We start from the raw sequence: 27,202 nt of genomic DNA, 5'->3' as shown, positions 1-27,202 counted from the left end.
TCTATAAAAGCCTGGTCCCATCTTTGACTGGACAGGGTCTTGGACACTTTCCCTAAGAGGTGTGCTGGACCTTCTCCTCTCCAACAGGGATGCCTGCCTGACCAGTTATTTCTCTGAAGTCGAAAGACAAGACAAGGCACACCCAGCGGTGGCCGTAAGGAGGTGAGAGATATCTGTTCTCCCTCTATATCTTGATTAGCTAGCCTTAATATTAAGAAATCTTTCACTCTAAAGTTCTAGAACTTTAAGACCTCAGGATCCTTTTTAGATAATTGCAATGATTGTCTTATCACTTTGCCTAGGTATTATTTTTAATCATTTTTTTAGATAAGGCCTATTAATAAGTACGTTAATAAGTAAGTAAGGCCTGTTAATCAGTAACCATTTAAATGGTTAACCTCTGCCAAATAACTGACTATTAGTTGTGCATGTTATTGTTATGATACCTTTTCGCATTATTGCTTTAATATTCTGTTCTTCTGCCCTAATATCCCAACTCCCATTCAGTTTGGTTGTGTTCTTCTCTGGTGGTTTGGTCATTAAGACTCCAGTGGTGTTTTCAATAAATCTTGTTTTGTGCATGTATGTCTCATCTGCTGTCACACCCGTTTAGGACAGAGGTTAAATTGGTGGTGGTTTAAACTACTCTGTACACGAACCCTCTCTCACTTTAACACATTTGGATTCACCATGACCTCACTCAAGTTTAAATTCACTGATTTCAGCAGTACTGCACATGCTTTCCCCTGACTAATGGAAGAACAGAATCATACCTCTTCTCCATTTGTACCTTCCAAACCACTTCTACTAGTTAAAATTTGAGTTATTTTTCTGTAGGTTTTCACAATATCAATCTAGACAAAACATTTTCACAGCCAATGGATCTTTCTTTTCTTACTGTGGAACTGCTTCAAAAGCTGAAAAAAACATCAGTACAAAAGGAAAAAAACACCAGTGCAGAAAGGAGGGTGATTTCTCACTAACAAATGCCTATGGGGTGGCTCCATAGACCTGCCTGATTATATACATTTTGTCTCTCATGATGGGGAAGAAGATGAAACCTGTAACTCATTCATCCCTTCCCAACAGAGGTCTACATGAAAACAATTGCAGGTGATCAAGGCTAGTTATCTGTTTTGTAAAAGTCCAACAATAGCAAATGTAAGGATCTAAGAATCCTTTTTTTAATCAAAGAAAAAAATTACTTAGAATTAACATGCTAAAGGCTTAAAAGCTCCTAGATCTTTAAGAGGAGGAATTATGAAATATACAGAGTGAAATTACATTTCAACAGGAATAAAATAGTCTTCTAGATCAACAGAGACCTGATCAGCTCCTTGCTTAGCCTTATTTCACTGATACTTTAAGGGCATTGTCCAGTTTTTTATTGTGTTGAAAACAGAATAGGTGACAGTATAAAAAACCTAATTTGCTCCATTCTTTCTTGCCTTCGAGATCTCTTTCCACATTAAGAAGTATTTAGGAATTTGCACTCTTTCTGCCTAATGCCGTATCAGAATTTAGCAAAATGACACATTGACTTTTTGAAGCTGGACCTACAACTCATGATACTGTAATGCATTCAAAGACATGACACTCAAAAATCCACAAATGTCTCCTGTGTATCTTCATGTATCAAAACACACATTTGTCTGTACTTCACCAGTTCCTTAGAAACAACTACAGTAAATATCTACACTGAGTATGAAGAAATAGACCTACTTGTCACATAGATGTTGGCACTTACCTCTACCAGTGGCTGCAGCCATGGATAAGTCTGGATTTGTCTGTCTCTCTTGGATCATGGGTGTCCTTTTATTAGTTTCACATTTAGTTTGGTTTCTATTCCCAAGGATTACTCACTTGAATACTTGTTCAGCAGAAACTTCCTTTTACACAGAATAACTGCCACCAAGTGAAACTGAAAGCAAGTTCCCAGCAGAGAAAAAAAACAAAAAAAGGCAGCAAAAGAGGGCAGATCCCACTCAGCAGAGGATCCCTGAGTGCATACCAAGGTTGCCTGCCAGAAGTTGGAATGAGCAGGTGAGCCTCTTTTTCACTGCAGAATAGAAATTCTACCTCTTTATTACCACTAGCCCCAGAATAGAAAGCAGCTCTTCCCTAGTCACCCCAATGCACCAAGAGAGAATCTACAGCAATGGCATCAGGTCCCAGGGCTGTGGCATGGCAGGTAACTTTTCTGGAACCTAAATACCAGCAGAACCCTGTGGAGAGAGGGAAGCAGAAGATGTAATTTGCAAAAGCTTGGGATTTAATGGATCTCTAGCAGGTTGTGATGGTTACTGCCATATCCTTTCACAGGACCATTCTGTGGAGTTCCAAGGACCCTTGAGCCAAGGTCCTCACATAAACAAGGAAAGCTCCCAATGTGTGTGTGGACACATCTACAGCTGTGGTCAGCAACCAGGCCAGCACTCTCAGGCTGACTCTAAGCAAGCCCCCCCAGCATCCAGGACAGCTATGAGAGCAGATAGCTTGTTGTGGGGGAACACCCAGATATTTGTGAAATGTCACACCAGAGAAGAGCTCTGTACTCAGATGGGCACCTGAGAGGAAGACCAGAGCAGCTGGTGTGTATCTGCAAAAGCTATTGATCATGACATGTCACTGATGTAAAAGGACTAGGCTTTTTCCAGTGCCCCAGGAAATCTTCTCAGCATTATGAACTTGACATCACCCATTTAATCTGAAAAATTAGTGAAACAGTGTTAATGTTAGAGATAAAGTTCATTCTCATGTTTTTGGGTAGAAAAGTAGCACTTGTATTTCAGGAAGCTGAGCTTGCTTTGTGGAATACCACCCTGCTCCTTTTTCTGCACAGAACTGGATATTAAAGGAAATGTCTCAGCTCTGTGTGTGGATTGGCTTCTTGCACAATGGGCAAAGAATTTCAGGACAACATGGGGGACCTCACAGTGGCTTTCCAGTACCTGGAGGGGCCTACAAGAAAGATGAGGAGAGACTGTTTACAAGGTCATGTAGTGAGATGACAAGGGGTAATGGATTAAAACTGAAAGAGGGGAGATTTAGGTTAGATATTATGAAGAAATTCTTCACTTTGAGGGTGGTGAGACACTGGCACAGGCTGCCCAGGGGGGCTGTGGAGGCCCCATCCCTGGAAGTGTTCAAAGCCAGGCTGGATGGGGCTCTGAGCCACCTGGTCTACTGGGAGATGCCCATGCAGGGGGGTTGGAACTAAATGATGTTTAAAGTCCCTTCCACCCCTAGCCTTCTGTGAATCTATGACAATTCTATGAAAATCAGAAGGACAAGGCTACGAAGCAAGTGAATTATGATGCTTCTAGAAGAATTTGCACATCCCATCCATGGAGAGACCAAAATTCAGTGCTCCAGGGGATGATGAAAACCTCCAGAAGGCTCATTCATACAGGTGGGAAAGCCCTTTCTTGACTTCTACGAGCAAATAGACATGACTCAGGATGTCTTCTACGTGTCAGTTTCTATGAGTCTGTAGCAAGGGTCATATATCTGGGTGGGACCTCGTGTTACTCAGCTATGAACAGTTTGTTTTTTTCCCTATTTCTCATGCTGTCAGTAACCTCTCCTGGCAGAAACTGCTTAATAACATTAGAGATAAAAATGAAGATGGTTTCTAATGCTTAGGTATTGGTAACACCTGAATATATCTCACTCACTCCAGCAAATGTGGTTTGGTTTTGTTTTTAAATAACCCCACTCTCATATGCACACCTCCTGAACATAAATGCATTTTGAAGGAAAATACACAGTAAAGGGCACACAGCATGGTGAACATACACTCACTCATGACTCATTGTCAGAGACTTTTCAGTGACCTGTGAGTATATGTAGAACATCCCTTGTTGTGTCTTAAACGACTCGGGATGGAATCCTGTGTTAGGCAAGCAGGAACAGTGCAGGCAGGATGGCAGGTGCACTTTTGGGGGTATAAAAAAGATTCACCTCCCTTGAAACACACCGAGTGGGACAAGACACTCCTTTAGCCACCAGGTCCCTTAGATCTTCACAGTAATATTCCCTTTAGTCGTAATAGAGCCATGGTGTATATCTATGACCAGATTCCCCAGGGTTAATAATCTAGAAGCTTCCCATTTTCTTCAGAACACTTTGCAAAGAGACTCCAAGATACATAGCAGGTGACAGCGAGGTGAACAGAGTAACAGGGAGCCAGCTCCCTACAGATGTCTCCCAGGAAATAGATTTCATTATAACAGTCCTGCAGCATGACAGTATTACAGTCGTGGTGTGTACTAGATGTAGCACTCTCCTAATTTATTCCACTGAGCCAGGTGTGTCTTGAGAGGACAGACCCATAGTTTGCAATTTATTTTTTTTATGTCTTTTGTCTTGTCTATGACTTGAAACTCAAGATGTGTGTCTGGTAACACCAGCTCAAGCATCACACTGAACAGATTTATTCAGCATAAAACACAAATTTGGGCTGAGGTAGAAGCTGTAGAAATGGAAAAATATGGTAGAAATTAAGAAAGACAGGCAGGTTAGAAAGAAACAAAGAGAAGCACAGAAGAAGGAAAGTTAGATCAGACACCACAGAAGGCAAAAAGGGACAAGGTTTGAATCAGCCAATATCCCAGTTTGCAAATCTCTGAGGATTTTGCAGGTACTGAGCTTTCTTTTTTTTCTGGCTGAATGATCTATTGGAAAGAGGTGAGAATCACCCAGTGAAATTCTGGAAGCCAGGGGGAAGACTAAAAGCTTGGAGCTCATGACATAGAGGCTTAGGTACCAATCTCCATTTGTCAGCTGCCTCCTGGACTTAATTTGTAATTGTGAATTTTATGTCAGCTCAAGTGCTCTGCAGCTGGCACATTTAACAATAAAAGCAAAATCCACAGCATGTTAGTCTGGATTCAGTGGTGTTTTCTTAGTATATACCTACATTTTTATGGAAAGAAAAAACACACAGAGCCTTTTGAGATTTACTCAGTGAACTTCAAGTTTTTGAAAAACGTGGTTTTGTGTGTGCACGAATGCACATGTATGAGCACACACACAGATATTAACATGCATAGGCATGCATAATAATGCAATAATGCATCTAGAAACAAGCTTATAGATACACAAATACACAACGTTAACAGCAGATGAGTTTGCAACTGGCTGATAAGCACACCCACCCATGGCCTTTTTATCTCTCTAGGCTCCTTTGATTTCCTTTCTTCTGCAGGTTACACAGCAGCATCATACTGAGACTCTGGTTCAGTTTCCATACATGGACACTGAAACGGAAGAGATTAAGACAACTGACGATGCCCTGCTACTGTTGGGTGAACTTGTGGGTCTGACTGAACAACAGAGTGAAACAGCAGCCACCAGGGTTTGTGGGCAAAGCCCTTACACTGGCAACGTGGAGCAAAGGTGCTTAGTGGGAAGGACTTACCTGTGTGCTGCCTTCAGTACTGATTTTTCTTAGCTAAACAAAACATCCCAAGATCCTTCTAATATCATTCTTTCACATTCACTGGTAAGGCTATAGGAACCAGAGAAGTGGATCAGACATATTTCATGAGGAGCCAGTGAAAAAAAAAGAAAAGCTGCAAGTGAATGTATCTGTATTTCAGCCCATGGTTTTTAGCTCTAAGCAGTCCTTCTACATGCATCTCATACAACATCATGTCACAGAATTTCTAGATATTTATCTTTCTGATTTTGCCTCTTTTCTATCCCTTTGTTTTGATGCATGTTCTGTGACGAAGAATTTGGCAGAACAGTAAGTACCTGAGAGCTGGTGGATATCAGAGTGGCCATGCTCCCTTTGAGAGGCTGAGTCTAGTATAGTCATCACACAACTGACAGGGTTTTAAATAGTTAGGGCGACAACAAAACTAGGTGGACTTCACTTAAGAGAAAGCAATGATTCATCTGTTCCTTTTCTATCAGTCATGAGATTGTTTTGAGCTGCTCAAGAAACTTTCAGCACTGAGCTTTTCTTTTGCAAGCACTGAAGGAGTGCTCAGTGGTGACCAAAACCTCCATCAGAACTAGGCATTACAACCATTGGGCACCACCAAGGGTGGAGCTAATTTTCTTTACAACATATGGTGCTGTGGTTTAGCCTGATGAGCAAAACAAGGTTGATAACACACTACTGATTTAGCTATTGCTGAACAGTGTTTGCATGAGATCAAGGCCTTGTCTGTTTCTGACTTTGCCCCAGTGAGGAGGCTGGGGGAGCAGGGGGCAGCATGTGACATGCTGGGAGGGAACACAGGTGGGACAATGGACCTGAACTGGCCACAGGGATCTTTCATGTCATCTAATAGGATGCTCATCAAGAAAACCTTGGGGGGAGATTTTTTTCTGAAGTTGCTGTTGCTTGAGGACTGGCTAGTCATCAATCTACTGGTGGTGAGTGATTGCCTCTTCACCATTTGGGTTGTCTTTTCTTTTTGTCCCCATCACTTACCAAACTGTCCTAGTCTTGATGCATGAGTTTTCTTCCTTTTGCACTTCTGATTCTCTTCCCCAACCCATGTGGTGGGGAGAGGAGAGAACAAGCAGCTCTGTGATGCTTAACTGCCTGCCAGGGCATCTCATGTCCATAGGCAGTCTAGAAAACCACCCTACCTGGGTATCCACAGGTAAGCTGCTAAAAAAGTCTTGTTAGAAGGCTTCAAGAGGCTCTGGAGATATGAGATTGCTCTGCCAGGATCTTCATGATTCAGGCCCTATGGTACTATGCAAATAGTATCTCCATCCCAGCTAACTCTCCTTCTCCTGCCACTGGCATGGAGCAGGACTGTGACATAAGAAGCTTGTGTGTTTAAGTCACAGTGAGCACTCTATAGTATTTATCATAGCAGAGGTGGGACAATCTACAAGAAGCCATCAGTAACCTTGATAGCATAGAACTTGAGCAGCCATGGCCTCGTGTGCAGGTCTGGGGGACACTTGGTACAGATGTGAGACAACTCTGTAAGGGAAGACATTTAGGGAATGCAGCTGAAGCAGTGGGTCCCAGCTACCTTCTCCCAGGCAGGACAAGGAGGAGCCTCAACAGCCACAGCAATGGTTATGGACTGTGTTCATTGCATCTGAAAGAAACATGAGGATTCTTAAGAAACATGAGGATTAAAAGGTGGGTATGGGGCTGAGCAGTGTTTGTGAGCAGTGGATGGTAGAAGTAGAAAACAAATGAAACAGAAATCAAGATGGAGTAGCAGAGAATTTTGAGGATGGAGGGGCAGATCTTATAGCCAAAAATCTAGCTGGGCTAAATGCTCATCAGATACAGTTATGAAAGTGGCCTGAAAATAATCTCAAACTACCCAGATAGTCTTAGCCCTGGTGCTGTGGATTAGGCATTCACTGATCAGGATGCTGCTATGAAAAGACCCCACTATTGGGCAGACAAATAATCCAGATGGTAGTTAGAAGCTGAGGGAATTATGATACCATGTTACAGCAATCTGCACTGTTCCTGTCTTACATTAGGAAAGTTGTCCTTGTTTGAGCCAGGATAAAGCCAATTTTCCTTTTACTGATTTATTTATTTTTTTATTTAGAGAACTTTCTTTTAATTAGCAGCAAGTTTTCCAGCTAGTAAACTGGTAATGCTGGAATGTTTATGTTGCTGCCGGGACTTCAAGGTCACTTCACTGTACTTGTTGAAACCGTGGCCTCTGAAGCTGGGGGAGCAGAAGAGCCATATCTGTGACCCTTCCGTAGGGAGGAGTGGACTAGATGGACAGCAAAACTGACCAAAGTATTTCATTCTGTATATCTATGTAAGCTTGGTGTAAGGTCAGAGATCACAGAAGTCAACTTCCTTCCTGCTTCTTCTTCCCTTCTCTTCCATCCATGCCTGGTGGCCAGAGAGGACTCCATCCCTCCATCACCACTGATCCCCAGGCCTGTGCATTCCTGACCCTCCTCACTCTCCCTCAGCTCCTGTCTGCTCTGCCCCCTCTCCAGCAGCTGTGGGACATTTGGGAACTGCTCCCAGTTCAGGAGATGCCTTGGGATTTGCTGGGGGTGGGGGGAGGCAATAGGGCTTTGCACATTCTTGAACACATTTGTATATAATTGTACATATTTTATTTTATCATATGGATTTAATTAAAGCTGTTTGGTTTAGTTTTCAATCAGTAAGGCTCTCTCTCTTAATTCTCTCTCTCCTTCCCTACCTGGCAGGAGGGGGAGGGGATCGAGAACATTGTTGTTGCTGGTTCAGCTGCTGGTCCTGAGTCAAACCGTGACAGGAGTCATGCACAGGGCTGACAAGGAAACCCTGCCAGACCTCACAGTTAACACAGATTTCAGCTTTGGAGGCTAATGCAGTTACCACTTGCTTTGTAAGACAGGCAGGGTTGCTGGATGGGGAACATACCCATCTGCACCTCCTTTGCCACAGCCTACAGCCCAGGCCACAACCTACCTTCATCAGAGACCCTTAAAGTGAGACACTCTGCCTCCCACCCCCATGGCTAAGGTTTAAGTGTGAACAGAAATATCATTAGGCAAGAAGTATTACAGCACACCTGCTAGTATCACACCTGCTGTACTTCCTGTCTAAGAGAAGCTGCACTGGATAAAGCTGCAATGTTAAATTAAACTGAGGAGCCCAAGTGGGATCTCATTTCCTTCCTCCTTCATCAGTCATTTTGTCCTCTACTGTTCTGCTGCATTTCCTGACTTCTCCACTTTTTTCCCCTGTAGCCTCCACCCTCCTCTTGTCCCAGGTGTTCTGGCCTAGGGCTAAACAGATGAAACTCAAAGCAAGAGTAGGGTGCCTCTTTGTTTGCCAGGAATAACCCTTTTGTCCTGCAGTAAAGTAACTATCCTCTATCTTCTCAGAGAATCATAGAATCATAGATACATAGAACCACAGAAATATCATTTGGCAATAAAACTGCTCTTCATTTAACCTGATCTATGGTAGCTGCATCAATGGATGCAGCACAAACAAGGTAGCAGCAATGCAAAGCACTGTGGCCCTGCATCACATCTCTGGAGCTGCAGGTCAGGAAGCAGAGCTGAACCAGGCTCCCAGAGCCACTTTGTGGAGATAAAGCTCTGGCTGCTCTCCGGGTCTGTTCAGAGCTCTGGAATGCCTTCAAATGAACATCCAGATGTGCAGTGGCACATACAGAGCATGCTGGCATAGGAGCTCCTATCTGGTGAAGGAAAAGTCCAGGCTGAAACAGTGATGGAGCTCCAACCTCTTCAGTGCCTGACAAGTCTCATCTTCAGCAGGGATAGTGCAGGAAAAGAGACAATGTCTAGCAGCACCTTGTTCACTCAGGAAACAGACTGAGAAGAGCAGTCATCATGCTGTGTGGCAGGACACAGTCTTGGGCTGGAGATGGAGTAGACATGAACAGACCACGTAGCCAGAATGGGGTGCTGAATGAGACCTTACACTATGTATCATCCATCACTTCAAAATGACTGAGTTTAAGCACCAGTTTCAGTCCACAGTAGACTAAAATGTCACATGCCTCAAGCAGGAAACAGAAAGTCCACAGTGCATAAGGGAATAGCAGTGACCGCAGAGGTGCCACCTGGGTCTGAATTCAGGCATTTCTGTTTCTCTGTGCACGAGAACTACAAGACATCCAAGTATGAAACATCACCCCTCAGCTCCCAGATCTTTTACCAGCCTCATATATCGGTGCCACATGGTTAAATGGCAGTGGTTCAGCCAGGTATTACTGTTACATGAGATACAGCATTCTGTATGACATGTTCTCATTCTCACACACACAGGGAGAATTGAGCTGAAAGTCAGGTCTCTCCTTCATAGAATCATAGACTAGTCTTACAAAGATATTTTTGGAAGGGACCTTAACAATCATCTGGTTCCAACCCCCCTGCATGGGCAGGGACACCTCTCACCAGACCAGGTTGCTGAAAGCACCATCCAATCTGCCTTTGAACACTTCCAAGGATGGGGCTTCCACAACTTCCCTGAGTAGTCTGTACCAGTGTCTAAGCTCTTGCTGTACTGTTTGACCACAGAATGATTTGCTAGGCAAATGTGACTCAAAAAGAACAGCTTGAAATAAAAATTACATCATAGTACTATAGACAAGTAGAGTCTAGGCAACTGACCAAGTGTCCAGAGCCAGTTTTCTGTGACCAAAGCACAGCAGCTCTTGCCAGACACTGCCAGGGTGCTACAAGGGCCAGTAGCTCCCTAAGAGGTGAGGAGTTTAGTCAAGCAAGACAAAGCAGACAGCAAGGAAGGATCCTTGCTAGCCAGGGCCCATACCAGTGTACCCAGAAAAGGGGATCAGACAGGCCAGTGACTACCAGCCAGGATCAGCCAAGAGTCCAGATTTTCAGGCAGGTTCTTACTGACAAGGCAAGTCCCAGGTCAAGATGGGAAGTCATCCCTCAGGTCAGTATCAGGTCCTGTGATGACAATCAAGATCGCACACAGACACAGGGGTCACCTGGTTGGTCGATGGAGATGAGTCAGGTCTGAGGTCAACCCAGAAAACCAGTTCACAGGTCAGGAAACAGGATCCATGGCTGGCAGGTGGACATGGGCATGAGTGTGAGAGCTCGAGAAAAGCACACCCATGTCATAGCTCAGGCAGGGACTAATAGTGCAGACCTGAGAGCAAATGGAGCCCCTGGGCCTTCTATGGACATTGTGTAAGTGGAATTGCTATTATTAAAACAATCTGGAGTTCTTGCTTGCTGGTGGCATAGGAATGTCACAGCTTTGCTGGTTACAATGCAAAGAGGCTGAGTGTGATAAGCCAAGGGCAAGAGGACAATGTAAATATGAATTAAGCATAATGAGCCTTGGCAGGGACAGTGGATCCACAAGCAGCAGAACCATTTCCAAAGTTGCTGGGAAGGTGTATTGTGATATTTGATGAGCAGCCTGTGCCAACAACTAGCTACAAAGACCTTCAGCAGCAAAGATTGAGGGGTCACGCTTGGTGGCCCTTAAAGGGCCCCAACAAGCCCTTAAACTCATAAATTGAGTTTAGTGGGTTTACATTGCCTGTGTTTCTCTTCCACCCATAACAACTTGTGTGATCCATCAGCTCCTGAACTTGCAAGATATAAAGACATATCTAAGCAAGACATTTATCTACCAAAGTGAAAAGCAAAGGGTGAAAAGCAGTGGAATTGTTTATTATGAAAAAAATGCTGCCTTATATACTTTTACAGTGGGAACTGAGAATAAGCAATCAGGGCACAGAGAACGTAACCAGCACTCACACCTGCTCCATGGCACATACACAGACCTTGGGTGCCCAGGATGTAGCCAATCACACACCAGACACACGATAAACAATGTTCTGATTTTTGGCAACTTTCACAGTGCTGTTCACAGCAAGCCCTGGCTCTTAGCTGGTCTCATATTGTTTTATCTACTTCTTTACTCATAGAGGAGGCCCTTTTTCTTTTCCCATGGCTATTCTCCACACAGGGTGGCCTTCTACCTTGCCTGCTTGACTTCCAGCATTTTGGAATTGCCTGGTCTTGTGGTCTTAGGAGGTGGTGCTTAAAGAGTGACCAGTGCTGTTGGACCCCAGCACCCTGAAAAGCTTTTTCCCAGGAGACCTTGCTAAGCAGTTCCCCAAGCAACCTGAAGTCTGCTTTCCTCAGATCCAGAGTTGAGGTCTTACTGTTAGTTTTCCTCCTGTTCCCATAGATGTCAAACTTGACTGCTTCATGGTCACTGTGGCCAAGGCAGCCTCCAATTGCCACTTCACCCACAAGAACTTCTCTGTTTATAAGTAACAAATCAAGGAAGGCACCTTTCCTAGTTGGTTCTGTCAACACCTGTACCATTAAGTTGTCATCTAGATAGTTTAGGAATCTTCTGGACCTGTTTGTACCAGCTGTGTGGTGCTCTGAATTGATATCTGGCAAGTTGAAGTCTCCCATGAGAGCAAATGCAGATGACTTGGAGGTATCCTGTAGTTCCCTAAAGAATGACTCTTCAGTTTCCTTATCCTGATTGGGTGGCCTGTAGCAAACTCCCTTGTCTATGCAATAAAGCTGTGATACAAACATGTCTGTTTTCACATAGGAGTGCTGCTTTCAGCCATCCTCTATTTTGCAGCAGCAGGGTGCACAAAGGCTCCAGGACAAGTACCAGGTGATGGAATAGTACCAGGTGATATCATTATTGGATCTTCTAATCTTACAGATCTTCTCCAGGAAGTAGACTTCAGCATGCTCATAGTAACTTTAATTTTTTATCCAGAATATCCAAGGTGTGCTGGTCTTACCCCAGTGCAGTTTGCACAGCAGGTATGCCTCCTCCTCTGCTTCTAGCATGTTATTTGGAAGTTAGTGCCTATTAGCTTAGATTTCTTTAAAACATTTTTACTGTTAGGGAACATAAATGTATGAAATAAGTATATAATATGTACACAATATATACAATGTGTGTGTATACATACATATAGATATAGATATATACAGGGAATATAGTGACAGTGATTAAAGTTTATCAAAGAAATATTGAATTGCCAGTATTCAAGCCAAATCAGTTAATCTAATAATTACAGAAGGTATATTTAAGGTTTTGGAAAGCAGTGTTAGAACAGATTATAGAGATCTGATTTGTTCTACGTCTCTATTTATCATAGAGACATAGAATCATAGAACCATCCAGGTTGGAAAAGCCCCTTGGGATCACCGAGTCAAATCATCATCCCTACTCTACAAAGTTCTCCCCTAAACCAGATCGACCAACACCACATCCAAACGACCCTTAAACACATCCAGGCATGGTGACTCCACCACCTCCCTGGGCAGCCTATTCCAGTGTCTGACCTCTCTTTCTGTGAAAAAAAATTTCCCAATGTCCAGTCTAAACCTCGCCTGTTGCAGCTTGAAGCCATTCCCTCTTGTTCTGTCACTAATTACCTGTGAGAAGAGACCAGCACCAACCTCTCTACAATGACCTTTCAGGTAGTTGCAGAGACTGATGAGGTCTCCCCTCAACCTCCTCTTCCTCAAACTAAACATTCCCAGCTCCTTCAAGTGTTCTTCATAAGATTTACTCTGCAGGCCCTTCACCAGCTTTGTTGCCTCCTCTGTCCTCGCTCCAGCACCTTGTTATCTCTTGAATTGAGGTGCCCAAAACTGGACACAACACTCCAGGTGAGGCCTCACCAGTGCTGAGTACAGGGGGACAATCACCTCTCCTTCTGCTGGTCACACTATTTCTAACACAAGCCAAGATGCCACTGGCTTTCTTGGCCACCTGGGCACACTGCTGGCTCATGTTCAGCTGCTGTCAACCAGCACCCCCAGGTCCTTTTCTGCCAGACACTTTCCAGCCACTCCTCCCCAAGCCTAGAGCCTTGCCTGGGGTTGTTGTGGCCCAAGTGCAGGACCCAGCACCTGGCCTTGTTGAAGCCCAGACCATTAACATTAGCCCAACTATCCAATCTGTCCAAGTCTCTCTGTAGAGCCTCCCTGTCTTCATGCAGATCAACATTCCCACCTAGCTTGGTGTCATCTGCAAAGTCACCGATAATTCACTCTATGTCCTTATCAAGATCATCAATAAAGATGTTAAACAGAAACAGTCCCAACACTGAGCCCTGAGAACACCACTTGTGACTGGCCCCAGCTGGGCTTGACTCCATTGACCACCAGACTTTGGGCCCAGCTGTCCAGCCAGTGCTTGATCCAACAGATTGCACAGTTGTTGCCATCTGATGGTATCATATAAACAAGTTAAAATTTCCAGGTATTACTTAAAGAGGTCCTAAGCACCCTCCTCCCCCTGTCTTGACCATAAAATGTTGTACTTTGGAGAAGCTCTTGCAGTGGGTGTTGTGTACATATTTTCAGAGACATAAAGCCACTGCTTTAGAACAATCTTGCAATACTCTAATCTTCAAGATACAGCCACCTTTAACATGTGTTCAGCCAAGTGACATGTATTGTGTAATCAACCTAATGCAGTGTAAACAGAAGTCTACATCCTTATAAATACCTGCTACAAGTATAACTTCCTATTTTTTAAATAGTGAATTAATGTAAATTTAAACAGCCCTAACAGGACAGACAAGGAATTTTAAAAACATCATAAAACATTTCCACATTACAGAATATATACAGAATCCCAGCACCTTTTCCCTATTCTACCCAAAACTGGTAAAAAGTACTTAAAACAAGCTGTGAGTTTACAGATAAATTGCCCAAAACAATGCTATCATTTTAATATATTATTTTTTTAAAAAGTTTTACAGCTATCACAAACAGTCCTTGCTGTTCAGCATTGTTATGTACTGTACAAATATACATATGGAGCCTAACTCAAAAAATCTAGCACTTAATAGCTGGTTCCTTGATACAAATAGGAGACAAAATTAAGACTTAGGAAAAAAAAAGGTTCTAAAAAATGTTCAGTTTTCTGTCTAATTTGGTTCATCGATCTCACGAAGGTGAACTTGTAACCCTTTCAGAATGTAAGAGCTGGAGAGAAATACACAAACTGTAAAGACTGACTGAATATTTGAAAGGTGAAGTGCATGCAAAACTGTTCAGAGGAGTTAGGGGAGAAAACAGCAGAGGGATGGGATGACAACCAACATAACTGTCTCCAAGGCTTGAATTTATTTTCCATTAATAGGCAGTTGCTATGTACATGTGCATTAAGCCTTGAAAACCTATTGACTGGTTAAAAATTTTATTTTAAAATGTATTATTTATACCTTTTCTATTGTCCCATCATCTGTAACTTGAACAGGAATGAAATTAGTTTACTTGAAAATGTACTCAGTTTATTAAAACAGCTCCTAAAACTATCTCTCTTATTAAAACTATGTGTAATAAAATGCACCATTATAGATATTTAATAATTTTCCTTCCCTCCTCTAAAACTTTTTGTTGGAAACTTAAAATTCTGCTCACTGCCTGATAGTTACATCAAAACTTATTAAACCCACATTTTTCTGCCATTGCTAATACACTTCTTTACTAAACTTTGCATTAAAACTTCTTGTTTGTCTCTCTCTGTTTGACAGAAAATTTCTGGTTGGACACTCCCTGTTTATTTTGTGGCACAACAACCATTTCAAGCAAAACAGTCAAGCAGGGAAGAGCCACTTTTGGACTCTCTTGCTGACCAGCATTGGAGTGAGGTCCTTGCCTTACACCTTCCCCAACACACTCTCATTTTTCACTCATTTTTATCAGCAGCTTTCATTCTCAATTGTTTTATGGCTCCTGTGACAACTTTGTACCAGCAGGAAAATCTCCAGCAGGCTCAGATGTGAGTCCAGCCCCTTGCCCACTGCAGTCACACCAGGGGGCAGGGCTCCCACTGGAGTACACTGGCACCAGTATCCCCCTCTCCCTTCCCCAAGCAAGGCAGACTTTGCACACCCCAGGGGCAACAAAACTAGGGGTCCCTTTGGATTGGAGCAATGACAACACAGAGCTGAAGCTGGGGGGATATTTAATGGTCAGCTATTTTTTTTCACCCTCTCTGCTTCTTCTTGTACATGACTTCTGCTCTCCTGGTGTATCCTCCAGCACTGCTCTTCTCTTCTGGTGCTGTTCTCCTTTCTGCTGCAGACAAGTGCTTCAATGACTGATCACACCCTCAGGCTTTGCTGGAGGGGGTTGGTGCAAGAGAAAAGGAAAAAAAAGAACGGGTTTGACTGCTCTTGCAACCACCTACTGACACAGTTTACATACCTGCAATTACAAGTGCCCTTAGCTGGGCAGCTGACAGTGTTTCTAGTTAAAAAGAGAGGTAGGAATGAAGAGGTTCTCCAAGGGCATGGTGGCTGTGCAGGGCATGGTAGGGACAAGGGTTTTGGTGAGGGAAAAAATGCCAATTCAGGTGAAATCTACTGTGTGAGGAAAATTTTCATTTTCTTCTGTCTGCCCCCAGTTTGTCATTGGTCTTCAGCCTTGGAAAGATACAACATGAGCCAAGACACGTTTATCCTTGCAGCAACAGACTGTGTCTATACTGCGATTTTGAAGGAGAAGGGGCAGGGTAAGATGTGAAATGGGCTCAAGTCCCAATTCCAAAACAACAGCCAAAGTTGTTTTGTTGGGCTTGCATCACACCTTTACAGATGGCTGGAAGCAGGATAGCTCCACTTACTACAGCACAAATTGTTCATATGGCTGCAGAGGGACTATTGCTGGCTGTTTGTTGCTGCTGCTCTGCTGCCAGTTACCACGCTTACAGTTATGTTATTGGGAAGAACAGGATTAACATTCTTCTCCATAGATTTTTTTTCATGTTTAATTCTAATCCACTAAAAGACCTTAGAGAGCAGCTCTGCAAAGGAACAGATGGATTTGGCCCAAAATAACCAGGCACACAAGCGAGCCAAAATGGAAAGGGGTGAGTGTCAGGAAGATGGAGTTAAGCTTTTCTCAGTGATGACCAGTGATAGGACAAGGGGCAATGGGTGCAAACTGGAGCACAGGAGGTTCCATGTGAATATCAGGAAGAACTTCTTTCCTGTGAGAGTGACAGAGCCCTGGGACAGGCTGCCCAGAGAGGTTGTGGAGTCTCCTTCACTGGAGACATTCAAACCCACCTGGACATGTTCCTGTGTGATGTGCTCTGGGTGACCCTGCTCTGGCAGGGGGTTGGACTGGGTGATCTTTCGAGGTCCCTTCCAACCCCTAAGATTCTGTGATTCTGTGATTGATTCTATGATTCTATGAAAGCTGCAGTGTATATGAAACAAGACATTGTGAACCTGGGAAATTCCAATTTCCCAGAAATACCTTTCCTGGCTGACTTCAGCCAACTTGAAGATAGCTGGCCAGAAATCAGCAGTTCTGTTTCCTGAAAAGCATCACCCTGATGAGATGCTCTTGTTCTGACTCACAACACAAACAGGGTCCTCCTCCTCTCCTAGTCTCACCCACAGACCAGACGAGCATGACAGGTGGTGGAGGGGAAGGAAATCCTTCTAGTTCAGAGGAATTCTTTAATCCTTGCCAGCCTGGCTTCTGGCACATACCCCAGTCCTGCTGGAAACTGTTTGCAACAACAGCATCCTCAAGCAGAGGAAGTTTAGCCTGGTTTCATACAGTCTGTTTGCTTCCCAGGTTAAAGAACCTTCCAGGAGCTCAGGCATGTATCTTCGTGCCTGAAGGTGCATGGCTACCTCTTGCTACCCTGCAGATTAAAGTCTCCAGAACCCATTTCAGCCAAGTAGCTTATTTGCACAGGAAATTTCCCCTAGCCATGGCCTTTACAGTACAGGCATCTGTCTAGTGGAAACTCTAGTGCATGAGTCAGTTATCTGTAGCACAAATTGCAAAAAACAGCACCCACAAAGAATGTAAATACCCTGCAGCAAAGGCAGGAACTGGTAACTGTGTCATGCTGAAAGAAGCACAAATGAATAGTAGTGAATCTCTGCTGCCAGTGAGAACAGAACAGCTGAGTCAACACCTCTGCAAGATTTGTAGTGGCATGTTCAGCCTTTGCTTTGCAAAAAGATAGTCACAGTCTGCCATGTCACCCTAGAAAGCATGATAGCCACTCTTTCTGTGCAAACAAACAAAGATGTGCATTTTGGGCCAATTAATGTTGTCAGTGTAAATACTAATTTATAGAGGTTTTGTCTGGGACTTGCTGCCAGCAACAGAAATCATGGCCAAAACACAGGTTCAGGTGAGTGCTGTGAGTCTGAAGAAGAGAAATCAAGCAAGGGAAGAGCAGAATGGCACAAAAACAATTGTGCAGTGGGGAAAGCTATGTCTTCAAGCTTTTATTTGGATAGATAGTAAGTAAATTGAATTCCCTGGATTTATGTGCTGCCACAGTTGATATCACTGCATGTACTGTTCAGATTCACTACACTCTCTGGGTGTCTTGTGGCAGTACCTGAAATTGTCCTCTCAGGAATAGCCTTCAGGAGCCAATTATGTTATGAATTAATAAGTAAAGCAAGAGAAGAATAAAGGAGGAAAGCTTGTGCCGCTAAATTCCCCCTCGGGGGCTGCCCAAGCCTGGGGGTCCCCTGCCACCAGCTCCTCCATCCAGCTTCCCCACCACCTTCTCAGAAACCCACCCTCCCGGGCCAGAGGATGCTCTGGCTTCTCAGAAGCCACCTGCTTGAAAAATGCTGATCTTGGCGACCTTCCCCACCCCTTCCCCATCACTACCGGGGCTGGGCAGGCTGCAAGCCCCGGGGCTGGTCTGCAGAGTGGATTACCACCCTCTTCTCAGCTGTGGGGTGGAACTGCTGGCATAAAGCAGGAGCTGCTCTCTCTGGCTCAATGCAGTTGTTTGGACTGATGTGAAGTGACTCACTCTCTGCCTGAAATGGTGCTCCCGTGGGGGCTTGAGGGGGTTCAAGCACCGCGGTACCCCTGCCCAGATAAGGCCAGGATGTCCCTCTCCCTGGGTAGCAGCACATGAGGGAAGTACCACAGCTGTCTCTTGGGACAGGGGGTGGCCAGCTTCCTTGCTTCCATGCTGCCCTGCTGCCAGGGGGCATCCATTCCAGCAACCCAGTGAAGGTCTGTGGAAGAGGCCATCTTCACATGTGTGTGACAAGCCCAAGCAGCCTCCTGCCCCGCTCTGTGCTGTGTCTGTGGCACAGAAAGCAGCAGTGCCATAGCCTGTACAGTCACAGCCTAAATATAAAGAGCAGCTGAGCTGGAGACCTTGTTGGCATGTGCTCCTCAGGCCAGATCTTTACCTCTTCTAGGCCTAAATATGTAAGATGTCAAAAACACATGGATCAGCTGATGTTAGCTTCAGGCCTGGCAGGACCTCCAGACTGGCACAAATCCTTGTCCCTCAATTTCCTGGCATGGGGATAAAACAAAAAAAGCAGTAGCAGTTACCCAGCAATGTGTGTGACCTGCTGAGAGTGGGGTGGGAAGATGGGAAGTGACCTGTTTGTGGGAAGAGAACAGTTAGGACTGTATTTTCCTTTTGTCAGCTCTACTGAGGAGATGATATTGTGTTATTTTCAGTCCTTCCCCATACCAGGTAATTTAGGTCATGCCAAACCAGGCTACTGGTAGATCATTTTGCCACAGAACTATCCAGTGTAATTGCATTGCATTTGCTTGCACTGGGTGCAGCTGGTGGACAGATCAGAGCTCAGACCTCCAGCTGGGGGCAGCACACGGGTTCACAGAAGAGGCAGGTACTGACAGAGGCTGAAATCTTCAGCGGTTTGTGCCAACATCCTGTCTGTGAGCTGCAGTGGCTGAGGAGAGATGATTTACATCCAGCTTGACCATTTCTGCTGCACGAGTGGGAAAATTTGGTGGGTACAGCAAGTGAAGAGTGACAGCTGAAGCGTTACCCTAACAGAGGGCCCTGCTGGATCACAAGTCAACACATGCATCTTTGCACAGAAGTCATGCAACACTCTGCAAGGTTATTTTGCATCTGCAGGCTCTCTGACACTATCATTAGGCTGTTTACAACTAATCAACTCAGTCACGAGTGGGATTAAGCAAAGGTGTTCTCAGGCCTGTTTTAGCCCCAGAGTTTGCTCGAAAGACACAATTGAGGTTAGAAGAGGAATTTTTAACAAGATGTAGTTCCCAACATAGACAGCCATGGCTGCTCCTTCTCCTTCAGGACTAAGCTGTGCTGGGGAAGCATTTTTGTTTTGTCACAGCAGAGTCTGAGGGTCTGGAGTTCTGTGTCTTTTCCTGACCTTGCAGTCTTGGAAGAGATGCAATTGACAACAGAGTCTCCTGGATTCCTTGTTTGCTGTCCCAAAAGATGTGCTTTCACAGCCTACTATGATCTGGTTCTCCACATAGTGTTTTAGGGAGATGAAGAACAGATAATTTTTACCTTTAAGCCACTAACTGATACCAATGTTCTACTCCCCTCTCCAGCCTTCACTGGATTAAATTCCTAGACAAATGACATGCAATTTAAAAAGCTACAGCCTCGCACTGTTGGTCCCTTCTTTGTCTCTTTCTCTTCCCACCTCAGCCAAGTCGGCCATCTAAATATCATTAAACAAAAGCAGGTAAATTTCTTTCTTCCTCAATCCCAGACAACATTCACTTGCAGATCCCATTCCACAGCCCTGGGCTTCAGCGGCTCTGCCATTCAGATGTAGAGCAGGTGCCAGCCAGGGAGCCTCACACCCTGACACTTGCTAATCTCTCACTAATTCATGTGCAAGAGCCAGTCCCGGGGAACAGGAGAGGGTGGGCAGGTGGGGGTGAGGGCTGGGCAGTGTGGGGATCCCTGTCTCAAACCCCGACAGATCTTAAAGATGAGCACCCTTTTTCCTATCCCAGCCTTCCCTGTAATGAGACACTTGCCTCACAGATGATCTGCTGTTATGGGGTTCTCCAAGAAAATCCAGATGGCACAAAATGGGCACAGTGACCTGCCTGAAAACTATGTGCTAACTTGGGAGATCTTGATTAGTGGGATGTTTTAGCAGCACTTGCAAACTGCGTGCCCACTTACGACCTGCACAACTGTAATTAGTCATCCATTTGGCGTGTAATCCTCATTAAGTCTGTTCTGATATGCACGAACAGTGGTGAAATACATGAGATCAGCCTCAGATGGGGTATGTGGAGGAGAGCAGGTGCCACAATACACAGTGAGCTGGGGAGTCTTTGATCCACACGGAATCCACCTACTGCCTCCTTGCCCCATTTGAACCAAAGGCTCTGGCAGCAACGGATTTTGCAGGGGCTTTTCCCCCTCGGTGAGTTGTAGGAAGCTGTCCCCGCCAGGATGGGGAAGGCGAGCAAAGAAGCCTCAAGAAAATAATAAAAAAAAGGAGCTTCCATTTAATTTCAAAGTTCATCAGGGCCTTCCCACACGGAGAAGCACAGGACTTGCGATTCCATCTGGTGGTGGAAGTGGCAGAAGGCGTCTGAACACAGTTGTGTCTGTGCTGTTTGGTTTTAGTAGGAGGGCATCTAAACAAGCCCATAGGAAAAACCACACTGTAGCCTAATGGAGAGGGGAGAATTCGAGCAGAAAGGATTCTTGGGAGGTTTTTTTTTTCCTAATATGCACAATCTGTCCATCTTCCCCAGACTTGGCGCAATCCTGTCTCGAAGTTGTGGTGCTGCCCTTGGGGACACTATTCCATATTGCAGTTGGTGGGAGCAGAAAGGATTCTTGGGCGGTTTTTTTTTCCTAATATGCACAATCTGTCCATCTTCCCCAGACTTGGCGCAATCCTGTCTCGAAGTTGTGGTGCTGCCCTTGGGGACACTATTCCATATTGCAGTTGGTGGGCACCGGTAGGGAATGTTTCTTAAAATGAGTGCTTCCAACTATAGCACTCCAGCATCATGTGCATGGCAGGCATCGATGAAAGGTCAGTAAAGAACAGACCCTTCAAATCCTAGGAACCGGCTCACCTGCTTCCAACCTGTTTTTTGACACTTAGCTTTCTTGCCTTTTCAAGGAGTGGCTTGGTTTTGTGCTATGGCTCTTCTGTCCCAGTCTGCCTCCCTGCTGCTAACAAAGGGCCACATTATCCAGCAGTTCTCAGGTGATTGGCGGTCTGGGTTGTTAAAAGGAGAGAGAAGTTTTGTCCTTTTCTTGGCCAGCTCCCCTAAAGAGTCAAGAGAAGGGAAAACTGTATTTTAATATGAATGAGTGTCTAATTTTTGTTATTCTTTCCTGTCTGCCTTCCTTCCACATCTTGGGTCTACACTGAGAGCTGTGACCACCCCTACAGGGGGTAGGATCTCTGGAGCCAAGTGCTGGGAGAGTTCTGAGGGCTTTCTCCTATGCCTGACTTGAGAAATGTTCAATTAAAAAAAAAAAATAAAAATATCAAAATGCCTGCTTGGGAGAAAAGCCAGGGAAGCTCAACAGATTAGGGTTATCTGCAGGGTGGGATCTCTACCTTCCTTCCACATGTACAACCCTGACAGAGGGTAATGAAACAGGGTTGCAGCAATATGTGTATTTTGTGAGACGCTTAGCCTAGAAAGCAGTGGTGCTGAGGTAAACTCTGGGAAGATAACCACAAGAACGTAGCTCTAAAGATAAAGAGACTTAAACACAGAACAAGATGACCCAGCAAGCAAGACCAGCAATTAATCACAGGAACAAGATGCCCCAGCGAGCAAGACCAGCAAGGACTGGGCCCTTGGGCTAAGTTCACTGAAAGGACACAGTGATGAAGATGAAGAAGATGAAGTAAACGACCACCAGAGGTCTTCAAGACTACATAGAGCCAAAAGTGCACTTGCACGTGAAGGTGAGACAGTATGGTAATGATTTCTTGGAAGGTCATGAATATGTAAAAGAGCACTCGTATTCCTAATGAATATGCATGTGGTTTGTTTGGGAGCACAGCCAGCCTGGTGTGGGCGCTGGGAGGGGAGATCCCCCACGCACCCCGCGCTGCAGTAAAGAATAACTCCTTAACAGTGTCTCATTGCTCTGTCAAATTCTCTGCCAGGATTTCTGTCTACCCGGGAAACCTCTGAGAGGCGATGGGGCTCAGGCCGTGGTTCCCTGTTCACCAATTGTGTGTGAACATGAACAGAATGACACAGCGACACTCAGTGACACTGCAGTGTATTCATCAAAACACAGATCACCCAGCTTTGGGAAAGCTACAGGAGGGCAGAAGAGCACCTCATCTGAGACAAACTTTGCCACTATGACATTACTCTGCTGATGAAAACGAATACAGCAGTGCACTGAGGCAGGAACCCATAGCATTTCTGACCCAGTGGTATGGGCTCCAAAGCTTGATTTACAGGCTGGCTCAGCTGCTCCTTCCCCAGCTCCAATCTGTGAAAGTTAAAGTTGTCTTTGCTTCCTTCCAACTCAAGGTTGAGCTCCAGCCCTCTGAAGGTAGTGAACTCACTGACACTAATGGGGGTTCCTTTGCAGGGCGGAACTTCTGGATGAAAACACCTTCCAGGCATGGTCCTGTCTCACCTGTGCTTAGGTCAAGGTTGCTTTCAGACATGAGCTTCTATCTCTGCTGTTGAAGGCCAGTGGAAAAGCCTGGCTAGGAAATGCTTCACCCCGGGAGTGGGTACATCCACTTGAGCCAACCTACGCTGACTCATCTGACTGACACTCCACAGGATTAGGTACATAATGAATTGAGAACTGCAGAAGGTGGGGTGGTCACAGCATGAAGGAAGAGTGGGACAAAACCTTGGGCAAAAAACCCTCAGATTGTTGCCGCTCTTTGGTCCAGTTGGGAAGAACAGAGCTTGACTAGATGTGAACTGTGTTGCTGTTCCAGCTGAAAACAGCTCCAAAAGAAACTTCAGTGGATACTTGTGTCTGTTCTGTGAGTCATTCCCAAGATGCATTTTTTAAAACTAGAGCAGCGCTGGACATTCATGGGCAGTGCACCCAGTTTGCAGGGTGATGGTGCCACGGGGCACATGTCCCAGACCTAGCACTCTGAGGAACCTCTCAGACATCCACATCATGCTTCCCACGTGCCTGTATGACTTCTGGATTTACATCCCCAAGATGCTTTTATGTGTAGGATTTACTTGAGGGGAAATAACTGGGTTTCTTTTCCTAAATAGATTATTTCTTTAGATCATATTGTTTTATATACCAAGGCAAGTCCTGTTTCTCTCACAAAGCTGTAAAAGAATCTATATATATTTGGTTACCTAATTAGAGCTTGGGTAGAGAGATTGAATTATCCTAACTGGAAGGGGATATATGGAAAAGAAAAGAGATTTGGTGGTCAAAGCATTAAAAGAAAAAAAAAAAAAAAAAAAAAGAGTGGAAGACGAGTGGAATAAGAAATCAAAAGATGGACAAAGATGGAGGGCAGGGGGTGTAGAAGGGAAATGAAATCAGTTCCATGCACAATATAAAGCTATAAAACATGTTTGTCTCTGAGAGGGAATCTGATCCATAACTGAAAACTAATCTATATATTTATATATATATATGAAAATTTGCAAACTGTGAGCAGCTGTACTGTGTTTCCAAATACACGCTCACAACTCCCCGAGGGTGGATTTGCAGGTGGAGGTGGTGTTACTCCAGCTGTAAAATGCAAATCCCTCTGCCACGGGTGCCCCTGGACAACCGTGTCTCCCCCGTGTGCCCGAGGGGTTCGGGTGCCCCTGGACAACCGTGTCTCCCCGTGTGCCCGAGGGGTTCCTGCAGCCTGTCAGGCTGGCAGGGCCTCCTGGAACCTCCAGTGCTGAGCTGCGGGTCCCCAGCCTGCTGCCCTTGCCAACAGGAAGCAGCAAGGTGGATGTTGATCTCTTCTCTCAAGTAACAAAAAAACAGAAGAAGAGGAAATGGCCTGAAGTTGTGCCAGGGGAAGTTTAGACTGGATCTTTGGAAAAAATCTCTTCTCTGAAAGGGTTATCAGGCACTGGGACAGGCTGCCCAGGGAACTGGGGGAGTCGCCATCCCCAGAGGTATTTAAAAGACATAGGTGTGGTGCTTATGGACATGGTTTTAGTGATGGACTTGGCAGTGTGCTAGGTTAACATTTGGGCTTGATCTTAAAGGTCTTTTGCAATCAAAACGATTCTACTATTCTATCAGTAAATAAAATTATTTCTGCTGCTGTAGGGGCAGAGACAGGGTGTCCCTTAAGCTGTCATTGCTGAGAAACAACTCAAAGCAAAGGGTTTTGGCTTGTAGCTCCCAACCTGCAACTCCATGGTTTTCTACCTGTTGGCAAAAGGCTCGTTTTGGTGAAGTCTGAAAGCCCCCACCATGGGCAGCACGATGGCTTCAAGTCCACGGGGGAAATTCCCTTTCCGTGTGTGGAAAGCGGGGCTGGTGGCAACAAGCCAGGGATGTGCCAGGAGCACAGAGCCCGGGAGCCCTGCCCGGCCTCTCACCCCGTTATAGTCACTTTCCCCCCGCGTTCCTAATCGTCTCTAGGTCTGGATCCTGGCCGGATTGTAACTGAGAAACGAAATAATCGTTAATTAGAAGGTGATCAAAGGTGGGACCCCTCCAGGTGAGCAGCCGCGGGGTCGGGTCACCAGCTGAGGCTCATTTCTCCTCACGATTCAAGAGAAGTGGAGGAGAAATATGGAGGCCAAGGGAAGCTCACCTTTGCACTTTCTGGAAGATTTTTAACAGTGCAACAGGTTAGTAGCTACTCCCCTGCCTTTGTCCCGTTTCCCTGCCGTGGGGGAGGTGGGGAATTTGCTTGATGCTTCACGTGCCCTGGTTTGTGTTTCCTCCAGGTGGTTTTCCAGGTTTTGTAACTCCCGGGCTGTAAGATCTTCCAAATGAAACTTTTGATTTCCTCAAAGGAAACAGTAATAGCTGTGGGAAGGAGGGAGAAGTAGTTTGTCTTCGGCAAGCAGAGTGCAGCCCCTGGCTTCAAATCCTTAAGTTCTGTAAGGTTCTGTTAAAGCTGCACAGCTCCTGACTGGGCAATTCCCACCTCTCCCTGGTGCGTAGCAAGTACACACTTCTTTTAAGCTATCGCCTCTTCCAAAAGAAAGAAAAGTGTCAAACGGCTGAGAAGAGAAGCTTGCAGAAGGCAAAGTGCCATTTCCCTGTGCCTCTGCAAAACAGGCCTGCCTGTCTCGGCCTTGGGTTTTTCTCTGAGCCCTCTTGCCCTTCACACAGACAGTGCTCTGAAGAGCTGCTTCCCTCCCTCCCCCCCGGTCTATATTCGCTCGGGGGGAGATGGGGCCTTATCAGAGGCGCTGCCTGCCATGTGCGATGCAGACACGCAGTGTCCGCACGCCCCGGGGCAGCCCTGGGTTCCCCTTCCATTCTTGGCGTCCGGGTGGGGACGGCTCAAGGGGCGGAGGTGGAGAGAAGGGGTGTTAAACGTGGGGGCAGGGGGTGTCTGCCAAACCCTGTCCGACTCGCTGGGCGATTCTGCTCGTCCTCCCCCCCACCCTGGCCCCGGGCAGCAGTTTAGAGTCCTGGTGGTTTATCTGCTAAAGGTGGTCAGATTTTATATTCTGCCTCTGTGGCTGGTACTGAAGCTCTTATGATTTAAATAAGCCTTTGGAGTGTCTCCTAATGACTCTCTCAGGAAGGACAGGAAGGGTGAAAATTAGACCGTTATTGATTTGCTAACGACTTTATCACTTCTCCTTCAGAAATGAAGCAGCAAGATCTCTAAGGCCTCTTCAAGGAGGACATGGCAACAAACAAGCTATGTGCTTTATGTGGAGCCCTCTGCTAGCAAGCTACACCTTCCTACAAGCTGGTGGTAAAGGTCTGGCTTGAGCTTTGTTTGCATATTCAGGGACTTGATGAATAGATCTAGTAGTGTAGCAGCTCTACAAACATGCCAGTGAATTGGCAGAGGTGTGAAAATCTGCTTCTTTGAGCAGTGCTTGTTTGGGTTCTCTAATTAAAATCCAATAAAGGATCAGCATTGTCATTCTGATTCATGTAATAAATGCAGACACTCTTGGAAGAGAGGACACTTCCATTTTTTTCCCAGCTTCTTCCCCCCCTTTTCTCCCTCTCCCTATTTGTTCAGGTGCAGAAACCCTATGTGCCAATTCACACACATACTCTCCAAAAAACCCAGGACCTTCCAAGCACTATTTGCACAGCAGAGCCACTTTTCCAAGGCACTCAAGATCTGTATTTGAATTTTAAATGTAGAAGCTTGCTCTAAATACTTGCTGTAGCGCATTATCAATGTCCCTTTTACCACCCCTGCCTCTCCCTCCTCTGTCCTGGTTACAATAATTCAGGCCTTGGGGGAACTCTTCTTTGCATTCCAGTCTCTGGGATCATACTTTTTGCAAACAGAGATCTAGATAAAGAATCTTCCTGCCTGGCATTATGGGGTTTAATCTTCTCATAAGATGCTCTGTCATGAAACGAGGTTTGGACAGTTTGAAATCAGGCTGAGCGGATGGAATTCCAGCCTGCTCCCTTACAGCCCGCCTGGTACAGTCACACGACCCTGCCTGACACCCTCCAACTACTGCCCCACAGTTCGTGTGTGCCGAATCTCAATGAGCAGCTTGGGGTTACTCCTCTCTTATGAAATACCCGTGGGGGTGGATTAGGGGGTGCTCTTGGCCTAAGGTCATTGCATGCCACAATCAGACACCTCGCTCTGTAAAGCCCATCTTGGCTCTTGAAAGGGATGTTTCATATCCCCACACAGCTGATGCCCTCGGCCTGGGGTGGTTGTGTCCCTGCTGCCCTCGGCCTGGGGTGGTTGTGTCCCTGATGCCCTCGGCCTGGGGTGGTTGTGTCCCTGATGCCCCTCCTGCCCCCGGGGCGATGCGGTGCTGCCCGCGGCTCCCCCCCCGTCCCTGTGGCGGGGGGGGC

At 45.5% G+C, this 27,202-nt stretch overlaps 1 protein-coding gene across 1 annotated transcript in view; it reads left to right on the top strand.

The window, feature by feature from the left end:
- The first annotated feature begins 2,897 nt into the window (after positions 1–2,897).
- NANOG (Nanog homeobox) overlaps positions 2,898–27,202 on the top strand; it is a 26,533-nt gene continuing 2,228 nt past the window's right edge. Inside the window, exons 1-3 of the mRNA XM_010004156.1 lie at positions 2,898–3,002; positions 5,210–5,400; positions 26,005–26,117. Of these exons, the coding sequence (XP_010002458.1) occupies positions 2,898–3,002; positions 5,210–5,400; positions 26,005–26,117 (409 nt within the window). The remainder of the gene's footprint in view (positions 3,003–5,209; positions 5,401–26,004; positions 26,118–27,202) is intronic.

Source organism: Chaetura pelagica, unplaced genomic scaffold (genome assembly GCF_000747805.2).
Source record: "Chaetura pelagica isolate M959 unplaced genomic scaffold, ChaPel_1.0 scaffold198, whole genome shotgun sequence".
Lineage (NCBI taxonomy): Eukaryota > Metazoa > Chordata > Aves > Apodiformes > Apodidae > Chaetura > Chaetura pelagica.
The sequence above is the reverse complement of the archived record's forward strand: the minus strand, read 5'-3'. Positions and strand labels throughout refer to the sequence as shown.